The sequence below is a fragment of the Equus quagga genome, chromosome 5, assembly GCF_021613505.1.
Source record: "Equus quagga isolate Etosha38 chromosome 5, UCLA_HA_Equagga_1.0, whole genome shotgun sequence".
Classification (NCBI taxonomy): domain Eukaryota; kingdom Metazoa; phylum Chordata; class Mammalia; order Perissodactyla; family Equidae; genus Equus; species Equus quagga.
In genome coordinates this window covers 119,719,080-119,739,782 of record NC_060271.1, presented here as the reverse complement: position 1 = coordinate 119,739,782, position 20,703 = coordinate 119,719,080, and the positions used below count along the sequence as shown (strand labels likewise).

General features: G+C 44.4%; 3 protein-coding genes across 3 annotated transcripts in view; 1 reads left to right on the top strand and 2 right to left on the bottom strand.

The window, feature by feature from the left end:
* Window positions 1-3,379: 3,379 nt before the first annotated feature.
* On the bottom strand, window positions 3,380-12,044 carry SF3B6 (splicing factor 3b subunit 6). The gene is made up of 4 exons (XM_046662512.1): window positions 11,746-12,044; window positions 9,058-9,176; window positions 3,809-3,947; window positions 3,380-3,647 (listed from the first exon to the last, which is right to left on the bottom strand). The coding sequence occupies exons 1-4, from the start codon at window positions 11,773-11,775 to the stop codon at window positions 3,558-3,560; spliced, it is 378 nt and encodes a 125-aa protein (XP_046518468.1). The 5' UTR covers window positions 11,776-12,044; the 3' UTR covers window positions 3,380-3,557.
* Window positions 12,045-12,147: 103 nt separating this feature from the next.
* FAM228B (family with sequence similarity 228 member B) overlaps window positions 12,148-20,703 on the top strand; it is a 74,288-nt gene continuing 65,732 nt past the window's right edge. The window contains exon 1 of the mRNA XM_046662506.1: window positions 12,148-12,172. Within this exon, the coding sequence (XP_046518462.1) occupies window positions 12,163-12,172 (10 nt within the window). The 5' untranslated portion in view covers window positions 12,148-12,162. The remainder of the gene's footprint in view (window positions 12,173-20,703) is intronic.
* On the bottom strand, window positions 12,561-19,003 carry LOC124239964 (quinone oxidoreductase PIG3). Its single transcript, XM_046662505.1, has 6 exons — window positions 18,562-19,003; window positions 18,060-18,206; window positions 16,471-16,738; window positions 15,059-15,271; window positions 13,943-14,139; window positions 12,561-12,874 (listed from the first exon to the last, which is right to left on the bottom strand). The coding sequence occupies exons 2-6, from the start codon at window positions 18,195-18,197 to the stop codon at window positions 12,692-12,694; spliced, it is 999 nt and encodes a 332-aa protein (XP_046518461.1). The 5' UTR covers window positions 18,198-18,206; window positions 18,562-19,003; the 3' UTR covers window positions 12,561-12,691.

Sequence of the window (20,703 nt, the reverse complement as noted above, 5' to 3'; positions counted from 1 at the left end):
TTTAGAATTCTCTGAATAACTGAAGGAATATAGTGTGTTCAAATCCCACAGCCTCGCAATCAAATGTGGGATTGGAGCACTTTATGTGATGGATCCTGCAATCTCTGTTTGGACTTAGACTAAGAGGGACGAACTCCCCTCTTCCATAGGAACACTTTGCACGTCTGAACAAATGAAGGTGTGTTAGACCTTGGAGCCATACACTAACTCACACTAGAAGTTAACTTTTGAAAAGAAATGTGTGATTCTGAGCTTGTTTCCGCATATACAGCTTAGTTTCATCTAGATTTAGTCTAACTTACATTGGGCAATTACTTCTCATAAGAACGTGATTCTGAACTTGTTTCCACATGTACTGCTTATTTTCATCTACATTTACTGTAACTCATGGGAATTCTCAGTTAGGTTTTAAAATCAGCCACTTACTATTGTGGGTTGTGTGTATGTCAAAGGAGCCTGGGGCAGTGTGGCTAAGAGATTTTTCTTTAAGTTGGTATAGGTGAGAAAAGCTCTTAGCCATAGTCAGGGTTATTCTCAGTGATGACTTGGAGTTGTTTCAAGATTGAGGAGTGAGGGGCTAGTAACAGGTGCTGTTAGTTTCCTTCATAGACTCATTGATGCATGTCACATGATGTCATATGTATGATTCAGGGCCACATCACTTTGGCTATTTCATCTACCCCTTGTATCTTTAAGAAGTCCTGGCTGTATTCCTCTGCTGAGGATTGAGGAGTTAATGAAGAGGCAGTGCTTTAAGACGCAAACAGTGAAATGAGAAAGGGGCTGCTTTGCTGTTAATCACTCAGTTCCTGGGCTCACCTCTATCATGGGACCAGACCAGCACTCATTCCTTTCTGGGGTATTTCCTTCAGAATGTCTTGGTTCCCACCTTTCTTCGATGACACATGTCTATTATAATTTCTCAGAACTCAGCCTGTATAAAAGACATATTCATGTTTTCTGCTGTGACACCACTAGGATAATTAAACATGGCACCAATGACCATTTTAGGTGCCCATTATGGATCTCAGTCTAGAGTATTTATAGCCTAGGTGGTAACAGGAGACATTCAATTAAAAAAAAAGCAAATACCTACTGGCTAGCAACTGGAGAGCATACGGTAGGCTTTGCAGGCCCTCTTTTACTGGCACTCTTAAAAGATCACGCAGAAAATTATGAAGCAGGATGCTAAAGAGTCTGGACACTGTCCTGTGAGAGCTAATGAAAGCTGTTAAGCAGGAGAGTGATGATGAGATCTGTGTCATTCCTATCAGTCATTTTTAAACTTTCAGTCAATGAATTCTTTATTCAAACAAAGTATTTTCTTAGAAAGTCAAATTTAACCTGGATGAATGTAAAGCAGCTCTGGCACACATGTGTATGCACACACATGCACGTGGATACAATCATCCCCTGTACTTTTTTTTTTTTTTGGAGGAAGACTGGCCCTGAGCTAACGTCTGTGCCCATCTTCCTCTACTTTATATATGGGATGCCTGCCACAGCATGACTTGATAAGCGGTGCATAGATCTGCACCTGGGATGCGAACCGGCAAACCCCGGGCCACCAAAGCAGAATGTGCAAACTTAACAGCTATGCCACCAGGCTGGTCCCATCATCCCCTGTACTCTTAAAAGCAGTTTGAAAAACGAGCCTTAGATATCTGGTGCAGAGGACCAATCCTGTGTCCTCAGCATCTTAGTACACACAGACTGGCAAGTAGTAGGTGCTCAATATTTTCCCACTGAATTAAAGTTCTTGTAACTTGAGATAGGTTACAAAATTTCTGAACAATTAGAGGGTTTTTTTGTTTTTGCTGAGGAAGATTAGCCCTGAGCTAACATCTGTGCCAATCTTCCTCTATTTTATGTGGATTGCCGGCATAGCATGGCTGAGGAGGGGCGCAGGTCTGCACCTGGGATCTGAACCCGAGAGCCGAGGCTGCTGAAGAGGAGTGCACTCAACTTAACCACTAGGCCACAGGGCCAGCCCCAAGAGGGCATTTTTCAAACTCAAGTTTAGGTCAAGAAATTCACCTAACAGATATATTAATTCAAATGATGGACTGGCCATAACTGTCAATAGAGGGAATTTCCCCTTATTAATTTAAAACAACTATACTAGAGGCAAGCCAGTCTGCCATCTAGACAAAGCACACTATAAGAAACTCTAATTTGTTTTCCCCTTACAAAAAAAGTCTTTTAGGAAATTCTTTTTACATTTGTAAATATTAAAGGCACACTGTGCGTTACAAAATTTAAAAAGAATTCATAAAATCATTCACAAGAAAATTACAGCCGTGGCTCCTTTGTCATGTGCCTGCCCTTCTTAGAAATGACTCTTTCTACTCTTTTACAGTGCTTTCAAAAAGCACTCAGACGTAATTAATAAATAAGACAATTACTTCTTCCTTTTCAATAGTAGGCTTTGAGAAAACAGTACAAAAATATAAAATACCCTATTTTGTTAAAGTAATGCTAGATTTCGAAGCTAAATGCATTTAAAAGTAGAATAGATGCTCTTTGTCCATTTAAATGATTCAGTGCTTGTACTCTTCAAATTAATTTTGGGTTATAGTTATATATAAAACAATTAGTCCATGTTTTTCCATTTGGCCCATGCCTAAACTATAAAAAGAAAATTATAGCTATTTCCTCCAAGCTGCCAAGCTATGATGAATGTGGCAATAACCATACTATTTCCATGCCATGGGAGGTCATGATTATAAGAAGCAGCATTAAGTATTTTATTTATGGCAAAGATATACTATGACCTAACGTCCAAAATATACACAGACACTTATTAACTAAAGGGAAAGACTACATAAATATAATCTTAGACACATAACAACGAACACCACTACCCAAGCAGCTTGCTCTCAAATTTCTAACAATGTGCTGTCATCTGAATGGCCATTTCTCAAACAGACTTCTGTTCTAAGGACAAGGGTAGCCATATTGACAAAGGTGTTTTGTTAACGGTAAAGCAGTATTATTCAAATGTACTCTTGTAGTTAATACCTGGTTGACGTTACAGCAACTTTTTATGTAGGCCTTTTATTCATTCAAACAACGTGATAAGCTTTGGTTTCTTTATCTGCAAAATGGAGATACCTACCTTCACTGACTTGTTATGAAGATTTCATTATTAATAGACAGTCAATAAATGACAATACTCTAACAAGTTCCTTTGATGGCTCAGCACTTGGACTGGACAGTGAAGGCATTAAGAATACAAAAAGGTCCCTGTCCTCAAGAAGCTCAGTCTTTAGGACCACCTACCACTGAACAATTCTTGATATGGTTCAATCGTTGGGTTTTTTTTTTTTTTTTCTGGTATCAAACAGGAAGGGAAAGTTCAAGAGAAAACACTGGCATGTTTTACAGTAAGCTACAGGTTTATTAACATAATATATTCTAACATATATCAAAGTTTCAAGCAGGTCATTTTGAATCTCAAATAAAAAATCACAATATTCAGTATTAATTAAAAACATAAAAAGGGTAAGTGGTTGCCACTCATGGGTCTTAGTCCAAAATGAAAATGCAGAAAACTTTTACTTTGGTGGATCTGTGTTGATGCCATATTTCTCCTTGAGAAGCTTCAACTGTTCTTCCTTCTTCTTTGTGTCCATCTTCTGAAATGCCTGAAAGTGGTAAGCACCAAAGTTAACAGTTACTGATCTGCAGTCAAATGAATTTCACCAACAGCACTACGTAGAACTGAGTACACATCTCCCCTAATGGTACAGTTCTACACTAATTCTTACATGGGATCCCCGAGTGACGAAACCATCGCGATACTTACCCTGTTGGCATTATAGTACAAAACCACGAGGTATCTGTTACACACATTGAATCCTGACAGGTGATCACACGCATTCTTGGCATCAAAGATGTCTTCATAGACCACATAAGCTGTTCCTCTAGTTTCAGGTGTGTTTCCCCTGAAGAGTTGAATCAGACTTAATTAAAATACACATTTACCTGAAAACTATTAAAGGAAATAAACATTATGGATAGGTATGCTGGATAAGCCTGTAATTCCTTGAATTAGGTAATTTTTGTTTTCATTTTAAGTTAAATGGCTACAGGTTAGACTTACTGTTATATCAAGAATACTAATACAGCTCCTAAAGCAACAGCAGCAAAGACTAGCTTGAACCTTCCGTCTTCATGTTACTGTTCTACTTTCCTACTTCACATACTAAGAACCAATCTTCAGTTTCACACTGAAAAGTACAGTACTTAGGAATGATGGTTCTTTTTTTTTTTTTGAGGAAGATTAGCCCTGAACTAACATCTGCTGCCAATCCTCCCCTTTTTGCTGAGGAAGACTGGCCCTGAGCTAACATCTGTGCCCACTTTATATGTGGGACACCTACCACAGCATGGCTTGCCAAGTGGTGTCATGTCAAGTGGTTCCGAACTGGCGAACCCCGGGCCACCGAAGCAGAACGTGTGCACTTAACCGCTGTGCCACTGGGCCGGTCCCAGGAGTGATGGTTCTTATTAGTTAGCAATGTCTAGAATGGGTTTTTTCTTACTGTGCATTTATGCAACAGAACCAATACTTTATTTACCACACTATAACCTAGAAACTAGGCCCTTGTTTCTAAAAATTTAGATTTTCTTTTTCAACCCTAAAATTCTTAAAGGGCAAGATCTCCATCAATGTAGGAAATAAATGTTTCTAGGCAATATTTGATAACAGTTTATCAAATACATAGAAATAAAACCTATTTTGTGTCTTTGGGGGGTGGGGTGGGAAGGAAGCCCCTACCAGGAATATGGTAAAATTATAAATAACATATATGTAAGAAAACAGTCAACCATCATCTTTTATGGTCAGGAAAGGATGTCTTCTAATATAAAGAGAGAGTTAATGTAGTTTCATCCACTTTTCTTAGGTTCTTTGCCTTTTTAAAATGCAATATAGTCAGCCCCCTACTTTCATACATTCATTTTTAATACAGTCTGCGCTCTCATGCATTACACAGCTCCATTTGGCTGGGGAAAAGGACTGGGCTTCTGGAGAGACTGTGGTGGAAGTGTACTTGTGGGTGTAGTTATCTGCGAGCCAGAGTAGAATGCTGGAAGGCAGCTGGAAGCGGAAGCTGGACTTTGCTCAGATATGGGGCTGCTTCTTGGGTAGGTGTTTCTTGCCACATGCTCTCCTCACCTCACCAGCTTCCATTAGGGGAGGAGGAAGGGAAGTGTGAGGAGCAACAAACTGCAGGCAGCAGATGGCCATGTGCTTGTGAGGACAATAGGCACAGGACCCACTCAACTTATGCTGTGATATGATAAACATGGACCCCTTGCTTCCATCTGTGTTCCAGCCACACAGCGCAAGTGTGGCATAAGGCTTAAGACTGTGGGCTGACACTCCGTCTGCCATAGTCCCTGCATAGGGTTAAGGAAAGGCAATAGGCCCATGAGACGGGGAGGCACCTGCCTAGATTTGATCTAGAATGAGCCTGCAGTCTTGGGTCCCAGCCAAGAGCCTGTGCTTCCTATAAAAGAGGAATGGATAGGTATAGGGTGCTGGGCTGGTTGGAGGGTGCCAGTGTCATTGAATGCTCTCACTTTGTCAGGCTGCATGGGCCTGATGAGGCATTTTACATTTTACTCTCTGGGAATAGCACTTAGTATTCCTAAGTATTGTTCTCTCAGACATTTAACTTTTAATCATTTTCAAGAATGCATTAGGTATGAAACTTGGGGACTACCCAAAGGAAAAAACATTGTCCCAAAGATTTCCCCCAAAAGTCTACCTAATTTTCTCTTTGGAATAAAAACAAAAAAAACTTAACAAGATTTTAACTGCCTTAAGGGAAATACAGTCTTATATTTCATTTTACTCCCACAGTGCTATGCATACAGCAAGTGCTAATAAGCATCTGAAGGGTGGAGATCCACTTTCTCCTATCCATTCTCTCACACATTTTTTCTCCAGGAAGCTAACAAAACAAAACAAAAGCATCTCTCTTCCTCTTGCATCTTCTCAGAAAGTAGAACAGGGATGGGCACTAACCCCATTTTAAAGACTCTCCATCTTAAGTGGCCTAGCCCATAATTATCAACCTAATATCTTAAGAACCACATTGTAATTTTAATTTTTCAAAGCATGTACTTGGTACTTACTAAATGTTAGGCACAGAGCCAACATTATTTTCTCCATCGGTGGTTAGATTAGAGTAGGAATAAGAAAACCTAATCATGTTACTTAACCTCTCTGGGCTTCAGTTGCTTCAGGTGTCAAACAGTAACATCAGGCTCTATCACCTGCCCTCCTTTACATGTGGTTTTAAGAATTAAAAGAAGTAACAAGCATGGAAGGGCTTTAAAAAGTTCAAAGCACCGAGTGTCCACTACATGCCAGGTGAGGAGACCAATCATCCCAGTTTGCCCAAGACTGTCCAGGTTTTAGCACTGAAAAGTCCATGACCCCAGACAACCCCTTGGTCCTGGCAAACTGGGAAGGTCAGTCACCCTGGTGCTAGGTGCCAAGTATGCTATAAAGCATGATCACACCTATGGAAGAGAAAACACCTCTTTCTCTATCTATAATTTAGACCCAAGTTTCTGCACAACAAACTTTTATGAATTTATTCAACAAATATATATTGTGTTCTTTCTATGTGATAGGCATTGGAAATACAATAGTGAAAAAAGACAAGCATCAGTCTTCCCCTTCAAGGAGCTTTATTCGAGCAGGAGAAAGACATTAAATAATAAATATAAGATAATTATAGTTCATGAGAAATATTATAAAGGAAGTAGAGAGCAGTGATGAAGACTTTTTTTTTTTTACATTTGGGGCTTTAGTTTTACTCTGGCACCCTTAGCGATAGTACAATTATTTCTGCCACTGTCTTTTTTCTGACACTGTGTTTTTATGATCATTATTAACATCCTCCATACTCTTTTGAGTGACAGAGATTAATGGGAGGACAGGGGGCTACTTGAGATAGGCTGGTCAAGGAAAGCCTCTCTGACACTGAAGCTGAGACCTAAGAATGAGGAGCCAGATATGAGATGAGCCAGGTGAAAACCATTCCAGACGGAGGAACTGCAAGTACAAAGGCTCTGAGCTTCTCTACACTCTTCTAAAGATGCCACGGTTTTATCACTGTCCTTTTGTCTTGGCTTTCTGAAACATCCTCTAACTTCACTGATGCAGGCATCTCTTAATTGTGAACTATCAATAAATTTTGTAATACTTTGATAAGTTAATCACAACTACACTAGCATTTTCTACATTATTCATTTACTTATACACATTGGGTGCTTAACATGTATCAGGCACAGGAGTTGTCAACACAAAGCAAAAACAATATATGGTACCTGCCCTGGAGAAGCTCACAGGCTGGCAGGAGAGAGAAGTGAGTACACAGATGACAGCAAAACCGTAAGTGAACACCAAGAAGAGATGTTCATAGAAGGTGCTATGAGAGCAAAGAGAAGGGGTGGCTAGCACACTAGGAAGGAAATACTCAATGACGAAGTGTTTTCACAGGCAGTCTAATTTGATCCTCACAAAAATTCTTTTCGGGAGATTGTGTTTCATAGATAATTGTAGTCCAGAGGGGTTAAACATTTTGCCCAGTTTCACATGTCTGGCAGGTACCCCTTGAGTATTGAGGTCTTATAACCAATCCAGTAAATTTATCATGCTACCTCCATGTTAAAAGCTGAAAGGTGCTGTCCATCTAGATTATTTTACATGTGAGGAAACAGAAAACCAAAAAAGCCAGGCAATGTGTCTAGGGTCACATGGCTAGTAATAGGGCCTTAAGAAGATCTTGTCTCCTGATCCCCAAATCAGGGAATCTTCTGTACACCTTCTTGTACGTCTAGAACAGGGTTTCTTAACCTAGAGTCCATGTACCCCCTGTAATCATAGACAAAATGCTGTGTGTATTCTTCTGTGGAAAAGGTCCAAAGCTTTTACCCAATACTGGAAGGACTGAGACTTCCTAAAAAGGACAATGGTCTCTAAGGCTTCATTTTCATCTCCATTAGAGTACCAACGATGATCTATTTCCAGCTCTTGGTTTACTTTTTGGAGGAACAGTGATCATTCACAAGGAGAGTCCTCAAGATCTCACAGAGTTCTAAAAGCCAAGAAGGAGCTCTCAGGTCATAAAAGAAAATTTATTAATAGAGAGATAGTCCAACTAAAAATAAAAACCTTAGAAATCCTCAGATGGACTTTCAGGTAATCAGCCCATTTATACTAGTTAGAGTGATAGCAGCTGTGGTACTGTGTAGCAATTCAATTGAGAATCAGAAGATTTTATCACTAACTAGCTGTGTGAAGCTAGAAACGTACTTTTAATCTCTGGGCTTTGGTAGTCTCACCCGTATAACAGACACAGTATCACCTCCACACAGGGCTGTAGTGTTGGTGATGCAAATAAAAGTACCTATTACAACAAATGGCATTTAGTAGGTGTTCAATAAATATCATTTGAAGGTATGAAACCCAATCTTGACATTAAATTTAAACATGAATTCTTTTTGTAATTATTTCCCTCTACACTTTAAAATCTTCAATAGAAAGCAAGAGTTGAAAAAAGTCATTTTTCTCAGTTGCTTTTATACCCTTTACCTCAGTTTATCCAGAAACTCTGGAGTCAGTAAAGGAGACAGTGAAGACTACTGAGAAAATTCAACTTAACACATATAAAAAACATAGTATAGTACTTGACTTTACAAATAGTGGGTATGCAATAAATCTTAGTTCTTTCTCTTCCCATCCATTCCCCTGAAACCACTGACCACTACTTCATGCTCTCTATAATTTCTCAACTACTGCTTTTGGCTCTCCGCGAGCTGGATCACGAGGGCCTCAGTAGGTATTTTTCCCTACAAAAAAAAATCTCATTTCCCTGATTTCAATCTGTTAGTCTCTAGGCTTTTGCTTAGGGCTGCCACCCTGCACAGCCTGTGAAGCCAGACATGGTGGCCCCACTGTCAGCTATAATGCTGAGATTATAGATTACGCAATCATTTTCTTTAAATGACATTTCAAGTCTCAGTAAGACTCACACTCTGATTTGACGAATAGGTCCATATTTTCCAAATATATCATACATTTCTTCAGCTGTGATTTTGTATGGCAAATTTCTTATATACAAAATCCGGTTTACTTCAGGTGGAAGTCGAATCTAAAATGAGACAGATGTATTGTCATTATAATAAGGGGCAGGAGTGCTACAGCTTAAAAAAAAATCTCAATGATACACAAGAAAATAATATATAATAAAAAAAGCCAGGAATAAGAATTATAATCTGATATTACTGAAAATGGCATGCTCTGTGGAAAAGCAACTGAGCACTGGTTTGAGGGAAGACTAGTTGTAGGCACTAAGAAAGGGGCTCCTATACCACCCAGCCTTTCAATCCTACAGCTCAACAAGGATTTCCAGCCTCATTTAAAAGTCCTTAGTGCCTCAGACTTGTGAGGGGAAAGAACAAAGGGAGCTGTTCCTGTTTGCTAGACAATAAAACTCCCGCTGATGACTCTTCTCTGGTCTTCTCAGGAATGTGTTCCATCAACAATCTCCTCTCTAGAATTTACAGCCTTTCCCTCACCACTGGCTTTCTTCTACTCCTCAAGTGAGCAGTTGCTTATGTCCTGCCAATCCTTACACACACACAAAAATACTTATTTGGATTCCTCTTCATTCATTCATTCATTCATTCAACAAATATTTACTGAGTGCCTTCTTTATGTATACACCAGGCTAGGTATTAGGATTACACAGTGAAGGAAAAAAAGACAAGGTGTCTGCTTTCCCTGGACTTATTGGCTTCCTACTTATTATCCTATCTTGCTTTTTTTTTTTTCAGTCAAGCATTGGGGAAGAGGAAGTGTAGATTGACAATGATCAACCTACCACAATCTAGCTTCCACCCCAGCCCCAGCACTCCGCTCAAGTGCTTTTGCTCCCTAAGACCTTTTAATTGCAGTGCTCAATTCTCATCATACTTAACTTCTCCGATGCTTCTGACACTTGACTATTACCTTCTCGACTATTCTTGACACTATTTCCTTGGCTTCCTTCTAACTTTCTGGCTAGTTCTTCTCAGTCATCTTTGCCATTAAAATATGCTCTTCCACATCGTTTTATCTTCAGACTTCTTTTCTTGACTCTCTGTATACTTCCTGTAACTCTGTACTTTTTGGTCTCTTAACCACACACATGGTTTCTACAGTAAGTTGATGATTCTGAAACATGTACTGCTTGTCCAGATTTCACTCCTGTGCTCCTGATTAACATATTCAATTTCATACTGGACATTAATGCACTTAATAACTATTACACTGGCAACGATTTCAGGCATTAATCTAAGTGTTGTATAAATGAAAGACTAAGACACTTATCCTCTGCCCTCAAACTAGTGGTGGTGACAAATGGCAAGCAAATAAGTACAATAAAGTTTTAGATTTTAAGATTCAAGATTAAGTTCAAGCAGATGATCAACACTGACAATCTTAATAGACTTCTCTAGTAAATCTGCTTTCTCACCCTGCAAGACACTGTATCACACTTCGTCTTCTCTCCTCAAACCTTACCACCACTCCCTCTAACATCCAAGTTGGACTGTATCGTCTTGCCTGCCCATCCTAGGAGATGACCTTCGCTCCTGCTTCTTAGAGAAAATAGATATAACCAAATGTTAAGTGACTTATATTTGTATCACTAAACCCACCAATCTACATTCAGCCATATCCACCACTTTCCCTCTCATTACTATGCCACCCTTCACCTACTCGAAACTTCACTCCTGAACTTAACCCATCTTTCTCCCATATCATCAGTTTCTCCACTCTACTGGATCATTCCCAATGGCATATGAATACACCAAATCACACATCTTAAAAAAGAAAAAAACTCAACTATCATCCAATTTCTCTACTTGCTATTTACGTGAAAACCTGTGGAAAGAGCTGTCTCCATTTTCCCAACTTCCACACTCTTTTCATCCCACTGCAACCAAGTTTTCATCCACCGAAATGACCATCATCAAGGTTACCAAAATTCTCCATCTCACCATGGCCAATTATCCATCTTTATCTTACTATACCTCTCAGCGTCTTACAGTTGACCACTCTTTCTTGACACAATTTCTTTTATGTTTCTATAATTCCCCACTCTAACACTAGAATGTTAAGCAGAAGGATTTTTGCTTTATCCACTGTAGAATCCCCAAAACGTAGACTAGTGTCTGGCGTATAGCAAGTGTTCAATAAATATAACTGATGAATTGATTCCTATCTCGCAAGTCTGGTACATGGTAGGTGCTCAAAAATATGTTGAACTAAAACATTAATGAAGATCCAAAAAGCTGCATGATCCGAGGAGAATCCGAGGCTCTAGTTGCCTGTGAACTATTATTTACTGGGGACTCATCTGTGCTATTGACTTTGCAGCGAGCAGAAGATCCCGACGCCAGGTCCTAAGTGCGGTCAAGCAACAAAAGCTCAGGCTAACAGTATCACTGACACTAGGCTAGAGACTGAAGGAACTCTCCAAAGGGGCAGGGCGGAAGTGTGGCTCAAGGAGCACATCCATAAGGACGGGCCGGGATGGAATCCCCTGGGATAGGATAGTAGATGCTCGGCGTCCCCGCCCTGGGGGCCGGGGAGGGGCGAGAATGCTCAGATCCACGCCGCTGAGAAAGCCCAGCAGCGAAGTCCTCCCCGTCCTCGGCAGAAGCCTCGATACTCACATTCGCCCTCTTGGCCGCTTGCATCGCCATCTCGGCGGGCTGATGAGGTTACCGCAGCAAATACTGGAATTCCTCCGAACACCTCCGGAGCTCGCTCAGCTTCGAGCGCAACAAGGTGTCAGATACGGGACACCAACGTCCAGCCTCCGCCGGAAGCTTTCTAACGCGTCGGAATGTCGCCGTCTCACGCCGAGACGTGCTGACGTATACTTTCTTTTGGAAAGACTCCGGGCACAACGAGACTGAGGTAAAACGCAGGCCGGAAGGTAGAAAGTCAAGGGTCCCAGCCGCTTCCGAGCTCTGGACCGGAAAAGGCGGGGCCTGGCCTTCAGAAGGGGAGGTGTTCCGGCCGGGTGGCCGCGAGCAGAGGAAGCTGGCCGGAGGGGGCGGGGCCTGAGGAGAGCGGGCGCGGCGGGGATGTGCCCAGGTGAGTTGCGGGAGAGGGCGGGGCCTGGCGTGGGACGTGGGACCGCGGCGACCGCGGCTGGTGCGAGGGAGTTGGGGGTGGGCCGCATCCTCTTTCAGCGCGCAATGCAGCCCTACAGCCTTCTGGCTGGTTATGTGGTGGCCCACTGTGTATCCTATCCGTAACCCCTGCGGCCTCGGCGCAGCCCCGAAAGTGGAGCATCAGCTCATCGGGCCTCTCCTGTAACCCTCGCGGCGACGCCCGCCCCGACGCCCACCTCAGCCCCGCCCGGGCGGCCTCGGTCCGCGCGCTGGGGCCGCCATAGTGAGCCGGCCACCGGCTTTCAAATCCACTCTCTCTTTTATTTCCTTAGCCCGGCTTTGCACGCATCATGTGACGAGGCCGGGGGTGGGGGGGGACCCGTGGGTTACACGCGGGCCCGGAGCAACACCCGGCCTCTTGGCCGCGCACAGTGAGTTTTCTCCACGTTTGCTCTGGGAAGGCCTGAGGTAGCCGTGTCCTGTACTGCCTCCTCGTCCTTCACTGGGGCAGCTCCAGGACGATCTTGCCCACGTTCTTGTTAGTCTCCATGTGCGCATGGGCCTCTTGGATTTCAGTCACGGGGAAGACTCTGTCCAGAACCGGCAGTAGACGTTGGGGGCCCTCGGTGGAGAAGTGGGGCAGAATTTGTTCTGTGAAAGCCTTCACCAGCATTTGCTTGTACTAAAAGAAGGAAAAGGAGACCATCAGCCCAGGCAGATACCTTACCTTGCCACTCCCCATCCTGCTTGGCCATTGTGCTCTGAAACGTGTACACATCTGAAAAGCACACAGGGAACCTAACCACTTCACCATCAGCATGTATGTGTATATCCCCAAATATGTAACCTCTGTTCTGTACCAGATAAAGACCGAAGCCTGGTGGCCCGCCGGTGCCTGAAGGTTAAGTTTGGGCCCTCTGGTTGGCTGCCCAGAGTTTCCCCCGTTGGGATGCTGGGTTCCCACCTAGCACTACTCATCAAGCCAGGCGAGGTAGCCTCCTGCATAGCAGAGCCAGAAGGACCTACAACTAGAATATACAACTGTATACTGGGAGGCTTTGGGGAGTAGGAGAAGAAGAAGAAAAAAGAAGGTCGACAACAGATGTTAGCTCAGGGGCCGATCTTAAAAGGAAGAAAAAAAAAGACTGAAGCCTGCAACAAAATAGCATCAATGACAGCGGCCGAAGGACTGTTTTTTAAAATAAAGGCTTCAAGCAGGAGGCAGCCACAGACAGGATTTACAAAGGCTCAGTTCAAAAGGGATGTTTAAGCTCTGCTATCCCCTAGCAGGTGTGAAACCCTATTTTGGGAAACATTGCCAAAGCTAGTGCCTGCTAGAATGCCATACAGAGATTTCAGGAACATATAATCTGTTGAAGGTAGAGGCATCCTAACCTTATTTACCTAAGAGGCTGTCTTAGCACACTGAGAAGAGTTCTGCCTTTGAAAACAAAGTCTTGGAACTATTAGAAATATTTCCTAATGTGTCAAGGCTTTGTTCCTTCTGTTAGAAAGTTTAAATAATATATAAAGTATTAGCTATGCTCTTGCCAAGATGTTGAGGCTTCTATTGACTAATTTTCATTAGTTCTGTGAAATTGGGTTACCCATTTATCCACAAGGGGGCAGATTTCTACATAGGCTCCCTAACTTAAGATGTGACAGATACTCCTTTCTCAGGGTGATATAAAGGAATCATACTTTCCTGGGTAATAGTTAAATAACATGTTTTTTTTCACTCATCACTCACCTTTTTGTCCCTACATCTCAGCCGACTGGTGATCAGACTTCCTCGTTTAAAAAACAGCTTTGAAAACAGAGGCCCACTGATGTTAGCTCCTCCCATCAGACCATAGAGAACCCAGCGACCATCAAGAGCCAAGCAGGTGACATTTTTCTCCCAGTAGGATCCGCCTATGCAGTCTAGAATAATGTTGACTCCAGCGCCTTACACATGAAACACAGATTTGTAATGCTAGTCAGACACAGAAAGCTTGGTGTAAAATAAGATTCCATGGTATATTTGTGGATATATGGGTATAAATAAATACAGGTGCAACTGGTAAATCTACAGTTTGGAACTAGAAACATCGTTTGTAGAAACATTGTTGTAAATGGAGTTTGGGGAGCTGAACTCTATTGTCTATGTGTGCTGTAGTTCATCTTTTATGATCCCTAGCCACACCAAGAGGGAAATGGGGCAACACCATGATCTGGTATTTCCCCTGACCCCTAAGTAGAGAACCCACTGGCACCCAGGCATGAGTGAGAACAGAACAGAGGAGCTCCCCCCCACCAAGCTACAGGGCAGGCAATTGTTCACATCCAAGTTATGAAGTGTCTGAACTGGGTTGTCTGAATCGTAGCTTTGCTAGCTTTGGTTTCATCTCCCTTTTTTGACTTCGGTGGGAAAATGGAAAGGATGAGCCAAAAATATACAGATTTGGCTTCGGAATACAGAAGCATGCACATCTACTCACGCATTTAGGGAGCTACCACCCCAACCCTACTATGACCAGCTCCGAACTGGTGTCTGCCCCATGCCTCCTGTTAATTCACTGTAGAGCGGCTGGTTGGGAAGAAGAGGTCCTAGGTAATTCCAAGCCAACTCTGTGTGATTATCCAGTTTCTAAGATGTGTATGAATAATATTAGTTACAAGAATGCACATGGAAACCATTTTAGTCCTAAAGACTGCCTGCCTATCTCCAGTGGTCAAACGCCAGAGCATTAGAATTTGGCCAGGGTAGCTGTTGTGCATTTAGCAGAGGCAAGACAGATCCAAAGCACCGGCACCCTTGAGGCTGGTGAGGATTTTATTTAATCATCTCTGAAATTTCTGCTGAGCTGCAGAAGCTGTTGTTTACCTTTAGTGAATTTCAGTGTTGCTTCAGAAAAATCCTCTTCTTTGTAATTGAATCCAGCAGCTGCTCCGAGCTTTTCTGCCATCTGAAGCTTGTGCTGGGAGCCAGCTGTGACCAGAGGAGTAGCTCCTGCTATCCGAGTGAGTTGGATGGCAGCTGTGCCCACGCCACTTGATCCTGCATGGATTAGCACAGTGTCTCCAGCCTGAACGTTTCCTGTGATAGAAAGTACAGGAACCATCCTCTTTACTGTGCAACTGCTACACATTCTCCACTCAGGCATATTCTACCACGATCACCCGGCCCTGGGACCACCACATGCCAAATCTCTTGCTCTCTTAAGAGAACATATTGACAGTTCTTATTTTGTCTTATTGCCTCTGGTCAAAGTGGGAAACAACTTTTGAAACAGTTACTAGCAGCCACATCCATAATCTCTGTTTTACCTATGAAATAATAGCAAAACACACATCTCTGACCTATACCCGAATAAGTAAGAATAAGCATCATTCCACTGTCACCACCTGGAGCCCGTTCCTCTTCAGTCTGAAACTGGCCTCTAGCCAGTCTCACTGATCCAGGTACCATGCACAGCCACCAGGCTCCTCCTCCTAAAATGGAGCTCTCCTTATGTCACTTTCTCCTTAAAATGTAAAGTGGTTCTCAACTAGCTTTTGCATCAAGTCCGCACAGCCTGCCATTCAAGGCCACCACCAATCTAGTCCTAGTCTCATCTTTCACAAATGATAATTGTCATCCTTCACTTCTGAGCAGAGTAGCTGATCTCACCTTGACACTCTTACTTAGGCCACTTTGGCCTGCCTTCTGTCCATCACAACTCTACCCACCTTCTCTTCCAGAAAGCCCTCTCTGACCACCCTTGCCCACACCAGCTTTTCCCATCTTGAGCTTCTATTGTAGTTAGAGACAGCGCCACCCTTCTGAACTCTATGGTTGTCTAATTCTTGAGTATGTGTTGTCTTTCCAACTACACTGAACTCCCTAAAGGGAGGGACCAAGTCTCCTTAGGCTCCGTCATGTGAGCTCTTGGCTGGCCTCAGTGGGATTGGGGAAGAATAAAAGAGTTGATTGACTGGCACTTTGTGCTGTACTAGGGCTCCCAGAGAGAAGCTCACCATGACTTTGAGAAGCTGAGACTACTGCTGGGCCTACAGTGTGATGACGTGCACAGGCCTTCTATCTGCTAATCATATTTTCAGCCTCAACATCAAGCCATTGCTAAAATGGTATGAGGACCTGATACTACTGGTGGTATAGTAGGGTGAGGTGCTGGGGCTAACTGGGGCTCGGTGGCCAGGTCAAAATTGCCCTGGAGGACTGCTGGATTTTGAGGTGGCTGAGTCATGAAGGAATTGAGCCACATTGTATGGAGTGACCATGGGGGGCCTCCTCACCCAAGAGATGTAATAGCTGGAAGGCGGTGAGCCAGACCTCTGGGATAGCTGCAGCCTGGGGCAGGGTCAGTCCTGCCGGGATGGGCATGAGGAGCCCTTCAGGGATAGTAACATATTGAGCCTGGCCCCCGCCAGGCAGTAGAGCCATGGCTGGGTCCCCAATCTTCCATTGCCCTTGGCAGCCAGGCCCCAGCTCTACCACGTATCCAGATGCCTCGAGTCCCAGAATGCTGCTGGCTCCTGGGGGTGGGTCATACTGGCCTTGTCTCTGCAGAGAGAGGGGTGCAGTAAATGGTGAGCATGATCAGAAATCTGTCACCGTTCCTGGCCCTCTTCCCATAGCCTCTCTTTTTCTCAGAAAATTCAGGATGAAGTCAGGTTTTGGTGGTCAGGAAAAGAGAGAGGAGAGGTCATTTGCTTTATGTAAATAAGAGACTGTATATGCCGGCCTGGTGGCGCAGCGGTTAAGTGCGCATGTTCTGCTTCGGGGGCCCCGGGTTCACCGGTTCGGATCCCAGGTGCCGACATGGCACTGCTTGGCACGCCATGCTGTGGTAGGTGTCCCACATATAAAGTAGAGGAAGATGGGCACGGATGTTAGCTCAGGGCCAGTCTTCCTCAGCAAAAAGAGGAGGATCAGCAGCAGTTAGCTCAGGGCTAATCTTCCTCAAAAAAAAAAAAAGTGTAGGTCACATAATCAGTAGATGTCACAATTGGTAGAGTTTTTAGCTATTTACTTCATATAAACCCCTTGTTTTACAAATGGAGAAACGCAGACCTGGGCAGAAAAATGCCTTGTTCAAGGTCTCAAAGTAAATTAGTAGCCGGACTAGGAACAAAATGTTTACTCTTTAACGATAGTTCTCATGTATCAAGTGCCAGGTTCTGTACTCACTCACTAGGCCAGAGGGACTGAACTAGAGAGTGTGCATCGGGACATTTGAGGAGCTTTTTCAGTGTACATATGCTGGGTCCCGGCCATGCTTATTTTGAAATGGAGCCCCATGTGATTCTGGTGCACATTTCTCAATTACCCCAACCAATGCAGCTGGCCCAGTTTAGTGCATCAAATAGCAGACCAAAGAAAATTCTTAGAGTACTTCTCCCTGCCAGCTCTGGGACTCTCCGAGTGGAAAGAGTGCAAACTTTGGAGCCACTAAGACCTCAATTTGAGTCACAGCTCCCCCATTACTAATATTGTGGCCCTGGGGTATTGCTAAACCTCTCTGACCCTCAGTTTCTTTATCTGTAGAATAAAAATGGTGAACAAGGTTGCCCGTGGAGTTAATGAGATAGAGCAAAGCCTAACACACACATTCCCTCAACAAATGGTTAGCTCCCTTCTTATCTGAAAGTCTGACCGGACTGTGGGTTAACACAGGGTGGATTCTGTTTTGCAAATACCCCTGTATTTTGTGTAAAAGGAGGCTAACTGATTCTGCCTTAGAGCCCCCAGCACACACTCTGCACACACTTAAGGATGAGTGTTACTGGCTGCGCCCCAGGTCATTCCTTCATCTTTCTGGTGAATGTTTATCGAAGGCCCTGGAGTCCTGCCCTGCCCGACCTGCTGCCTGACCCCTGGGTACCTGGAGTAAGTCCGCCCGGTTCAGGGCGCTGGCCACCACCTTCAGGAGGACTTCACCCTCTCCTGGGCTCGGCTTCTCCACCTCCTTTAGGTAGAGGTTTTCTGGTCCTCCTGGCTTGTCAAAGTGCACGGCTAACATACTCACTCTCTGAGGACACAAGGTAGAACAAGGGAAGGAGCACGGGGTTCTTGGGGGAGCCCAGCGCCCCAACAGAAGCTGCAGCGCCCCCTGCCGGCCACGGGCCTCCCTGGTCCGTCTCGGGGAGGTCTGCCCACCAACGCCCCTGCCCCCGCCCTCAAGCTCCTTCCTGCGACGTCCCTGCAGCCTCCAGACAGACCCCACACGGAGAACACAGATTGGGACAGGGTGGAGTGTGGGCGGCCGTACAGGGATGGATGCAGCGGAGCAGGAAAACACTGAAAAGCATGAGGCCAATTACACTCCCTCTGAGCTGGGCTCCCCCACCCGACCCTGTTCCTCAGCGCACGTGTGGGTGAGTTACTTGCTTGGCCGGGCGCCTGCGCTGCTCCAGGTCCAGGCACTGTCCTGCGCTCCCTGAGGAGTCCTGGTGCTGCCTCCGCCGCGACAGCAATGGACGGCTGTACTCCGATGGACAGCCCAAGGGGTGGGGCTGAGCAGAACCAACCCTCCCCCTCTTCCTTCTCCTTCCCGTCGAAAGTGCAAAGTTACTGACAGCAAATCAGATTTTCTTCTCCTTTGAACCTCTAGAAACTAGTCTTCCTTTCGGTTTGGCTTGAAATGCGATTCCAGCTCTCACTGTGAGAAGAGAAAACTTCCCCCACTCTAGGAAACTAGAACTGAACTCTCGACGGGCGATCGGTCCGCTGCCCAGTCAGGGCAGCCTTTCAGCCCATTTACGCTGCAGGTCTGGCATCCTGCCCTTCCTGTGGGCAGGCAGCTTGAATACGGTGGGCAAGCAGGGTGCTGCTGAGAGAAAAGAGAGGAGCATTAGCAAAAGAGAGAAGGTAAAAAGCAGTTGTGGGTCCTTGTCACTTGTGCGCTTCCTCTTGACGTTCCTGGGGATGAGAGAGAGGCCCCTGGAAGATGCTGCCCAATGAGGCAGTTTTGACTGGTTAAAAGGCTACATCAGGGTTTCTCAACTTTGGCACTCTTGACATTTTGGAATAGATCCTTCTTTGTTGTGAAAGACTGCGGTACTGTCTGCAGGATGTTTAAAGACTGTAGGAGGTTTAGCAGGATCCCCGGTCTCCAGCCACTAGATACCAATAATACCCCCATCCAGTCGTGACTGTAAAAACTATCCCCAGACATTGCTCCTGATTAGAAACCACTGGGTTAGAAGAATACACACGTGTGTGCCTGTGCAAAAACAACATAGGTAACCTTTTTTTTTATTATATAGCAGTGGCGTATAATTTATCACCTCTTCACATGCATTCTTTTATTTGGTCTCCATAACACTTTACTAAAAAGAAACTGAAATATAGAAAGATTAGTTTGATTTCAAGAGGCACATAGCTGGTGAGTGTCAGAGCCAGGAATCAAATTGGGATCTCCTGGGTTCTTGTCCAGGGCTCTTTGCTCTTTCTACTGTATGGCAGGCTGCTTTGTGGAACAGTCTCTCCTATCAATTACAAAACCCTCTTTCTCTCTTTATTTACATCCCTCTGCTGAGTACACCTTTTGCAAGAAGGTTATATATATATATATATATATATATTTTTTTTTTTTTTTGGAAGATTAACCCTGAGCTAACATCTGCTGCCAATCCTCCTCTTTTGCTGAGTAATACTGGCCCTGAGCTAACATCCATGCCCATCTTCCGCTACCTTGTATGTGGGACGCCTGCTGCAGCAGCATGGTTTGACAAGTGGTGTGTAGGTCCACACCCAGCATCTGAACTAGCAAACTTGGGGTGCTGGAGCAGAATGCGCGAACTTAACCACTGTGCTACCAGGCTGGCCCCAAGAGGGTTATGTATTTTTATAAGGCCTTCTGTTTTACAAAAATGCCTGTCAGCCACTGTCCCTCCTGTTGCCATCCATATCAAAGCCATCGTTGCAAGGAAAGGGACATAAGCCAACAGTGTATTCAGAGAAGGTCCATGTGAGGCCTTTTCTGGAACCTGTGTGATAGATCTTTCTTGCTACTTTTGTAGGTAGATTCTGGTGTCTCAGAAGGACCATGTCCCAGGGAGGACAGGAAACCTCTGCTGCTGGCTCCCTGGTAGCTAAAGAATAAGATCCAAACTCAGAAGCCTGGCACTTAAGGTCATATTCTCTCTCTCCTTTCTAGAGACAGCCTACTCATTCAGGGCCCTGCTTATGCCTCTCCTCTGAGGATTCTCCAGAGGGCATCTTCTCCCCCACCCTCACCCCTTGGTCTGGGTAAGCATCTGAAGAAAAATATCAGAGTTTTTGGACAAGGAGTGGAAAATAGTGGACCCCAGGAAAAAGCTTGACTTGTAGAGATTCGTAGGAAGGTGAATATCTCATGGGAGTGTGCCAGGTCTCTAGCCCCCAGGAGGCTCAGATGGAGCTTAATAGGTGGGCTGAGCCCTCCCTGCTCCTGAGATTGGGCAAGTACAGGGAGTCAAAAAAGCAGGGGGTCCTCTTGCCACCTTATATACCCCCAGCGTACAAAGGTAGAGACCACTTCCCTT

Coding starts and splice junctions, on each gene's coding strand:
- SF3B6 (XM_046662512.1), bottom strand. CDS start 11,775: ATGGCGATGCAAGCGGCCAAGAGGGCGAAT. Junction 9,177..11,745: donor AAGCGGCCAAGAGGGCGAAT/GTGAGTATCGAG, acceptor GTCTCATTTTAG/ATTCGACTTCCACCTGAAGT. Junction 3,948..9,057: donor CCTATTCGTCAAATCAGAGT/GTGAGTCTTACT, acceptor TCAACTCTTCAG/GGGAAACACACCTGAAACTA.
- LOC124239964 (XM_046662505.1), bottom strand. CDS start 18,197: ATGTTAGCCGTGCACTTTGACAAGCCAGGAGGACCAGAAAACCTCTAC. Junction 15,272..16,470: donor CCAGCTATTACATCTCTTGG/GTGAGGAGGCCC, acceptor TTTCTATCACAG/GAAACGTTCAGGCTGGAGAC. Junction 14,140..15,058: donor AACACTGAAATTCACTAAAG/GTAAACAACAGC, acceptor TTCATGTGTAAG/GCGCTGGAGTCAACATTATT.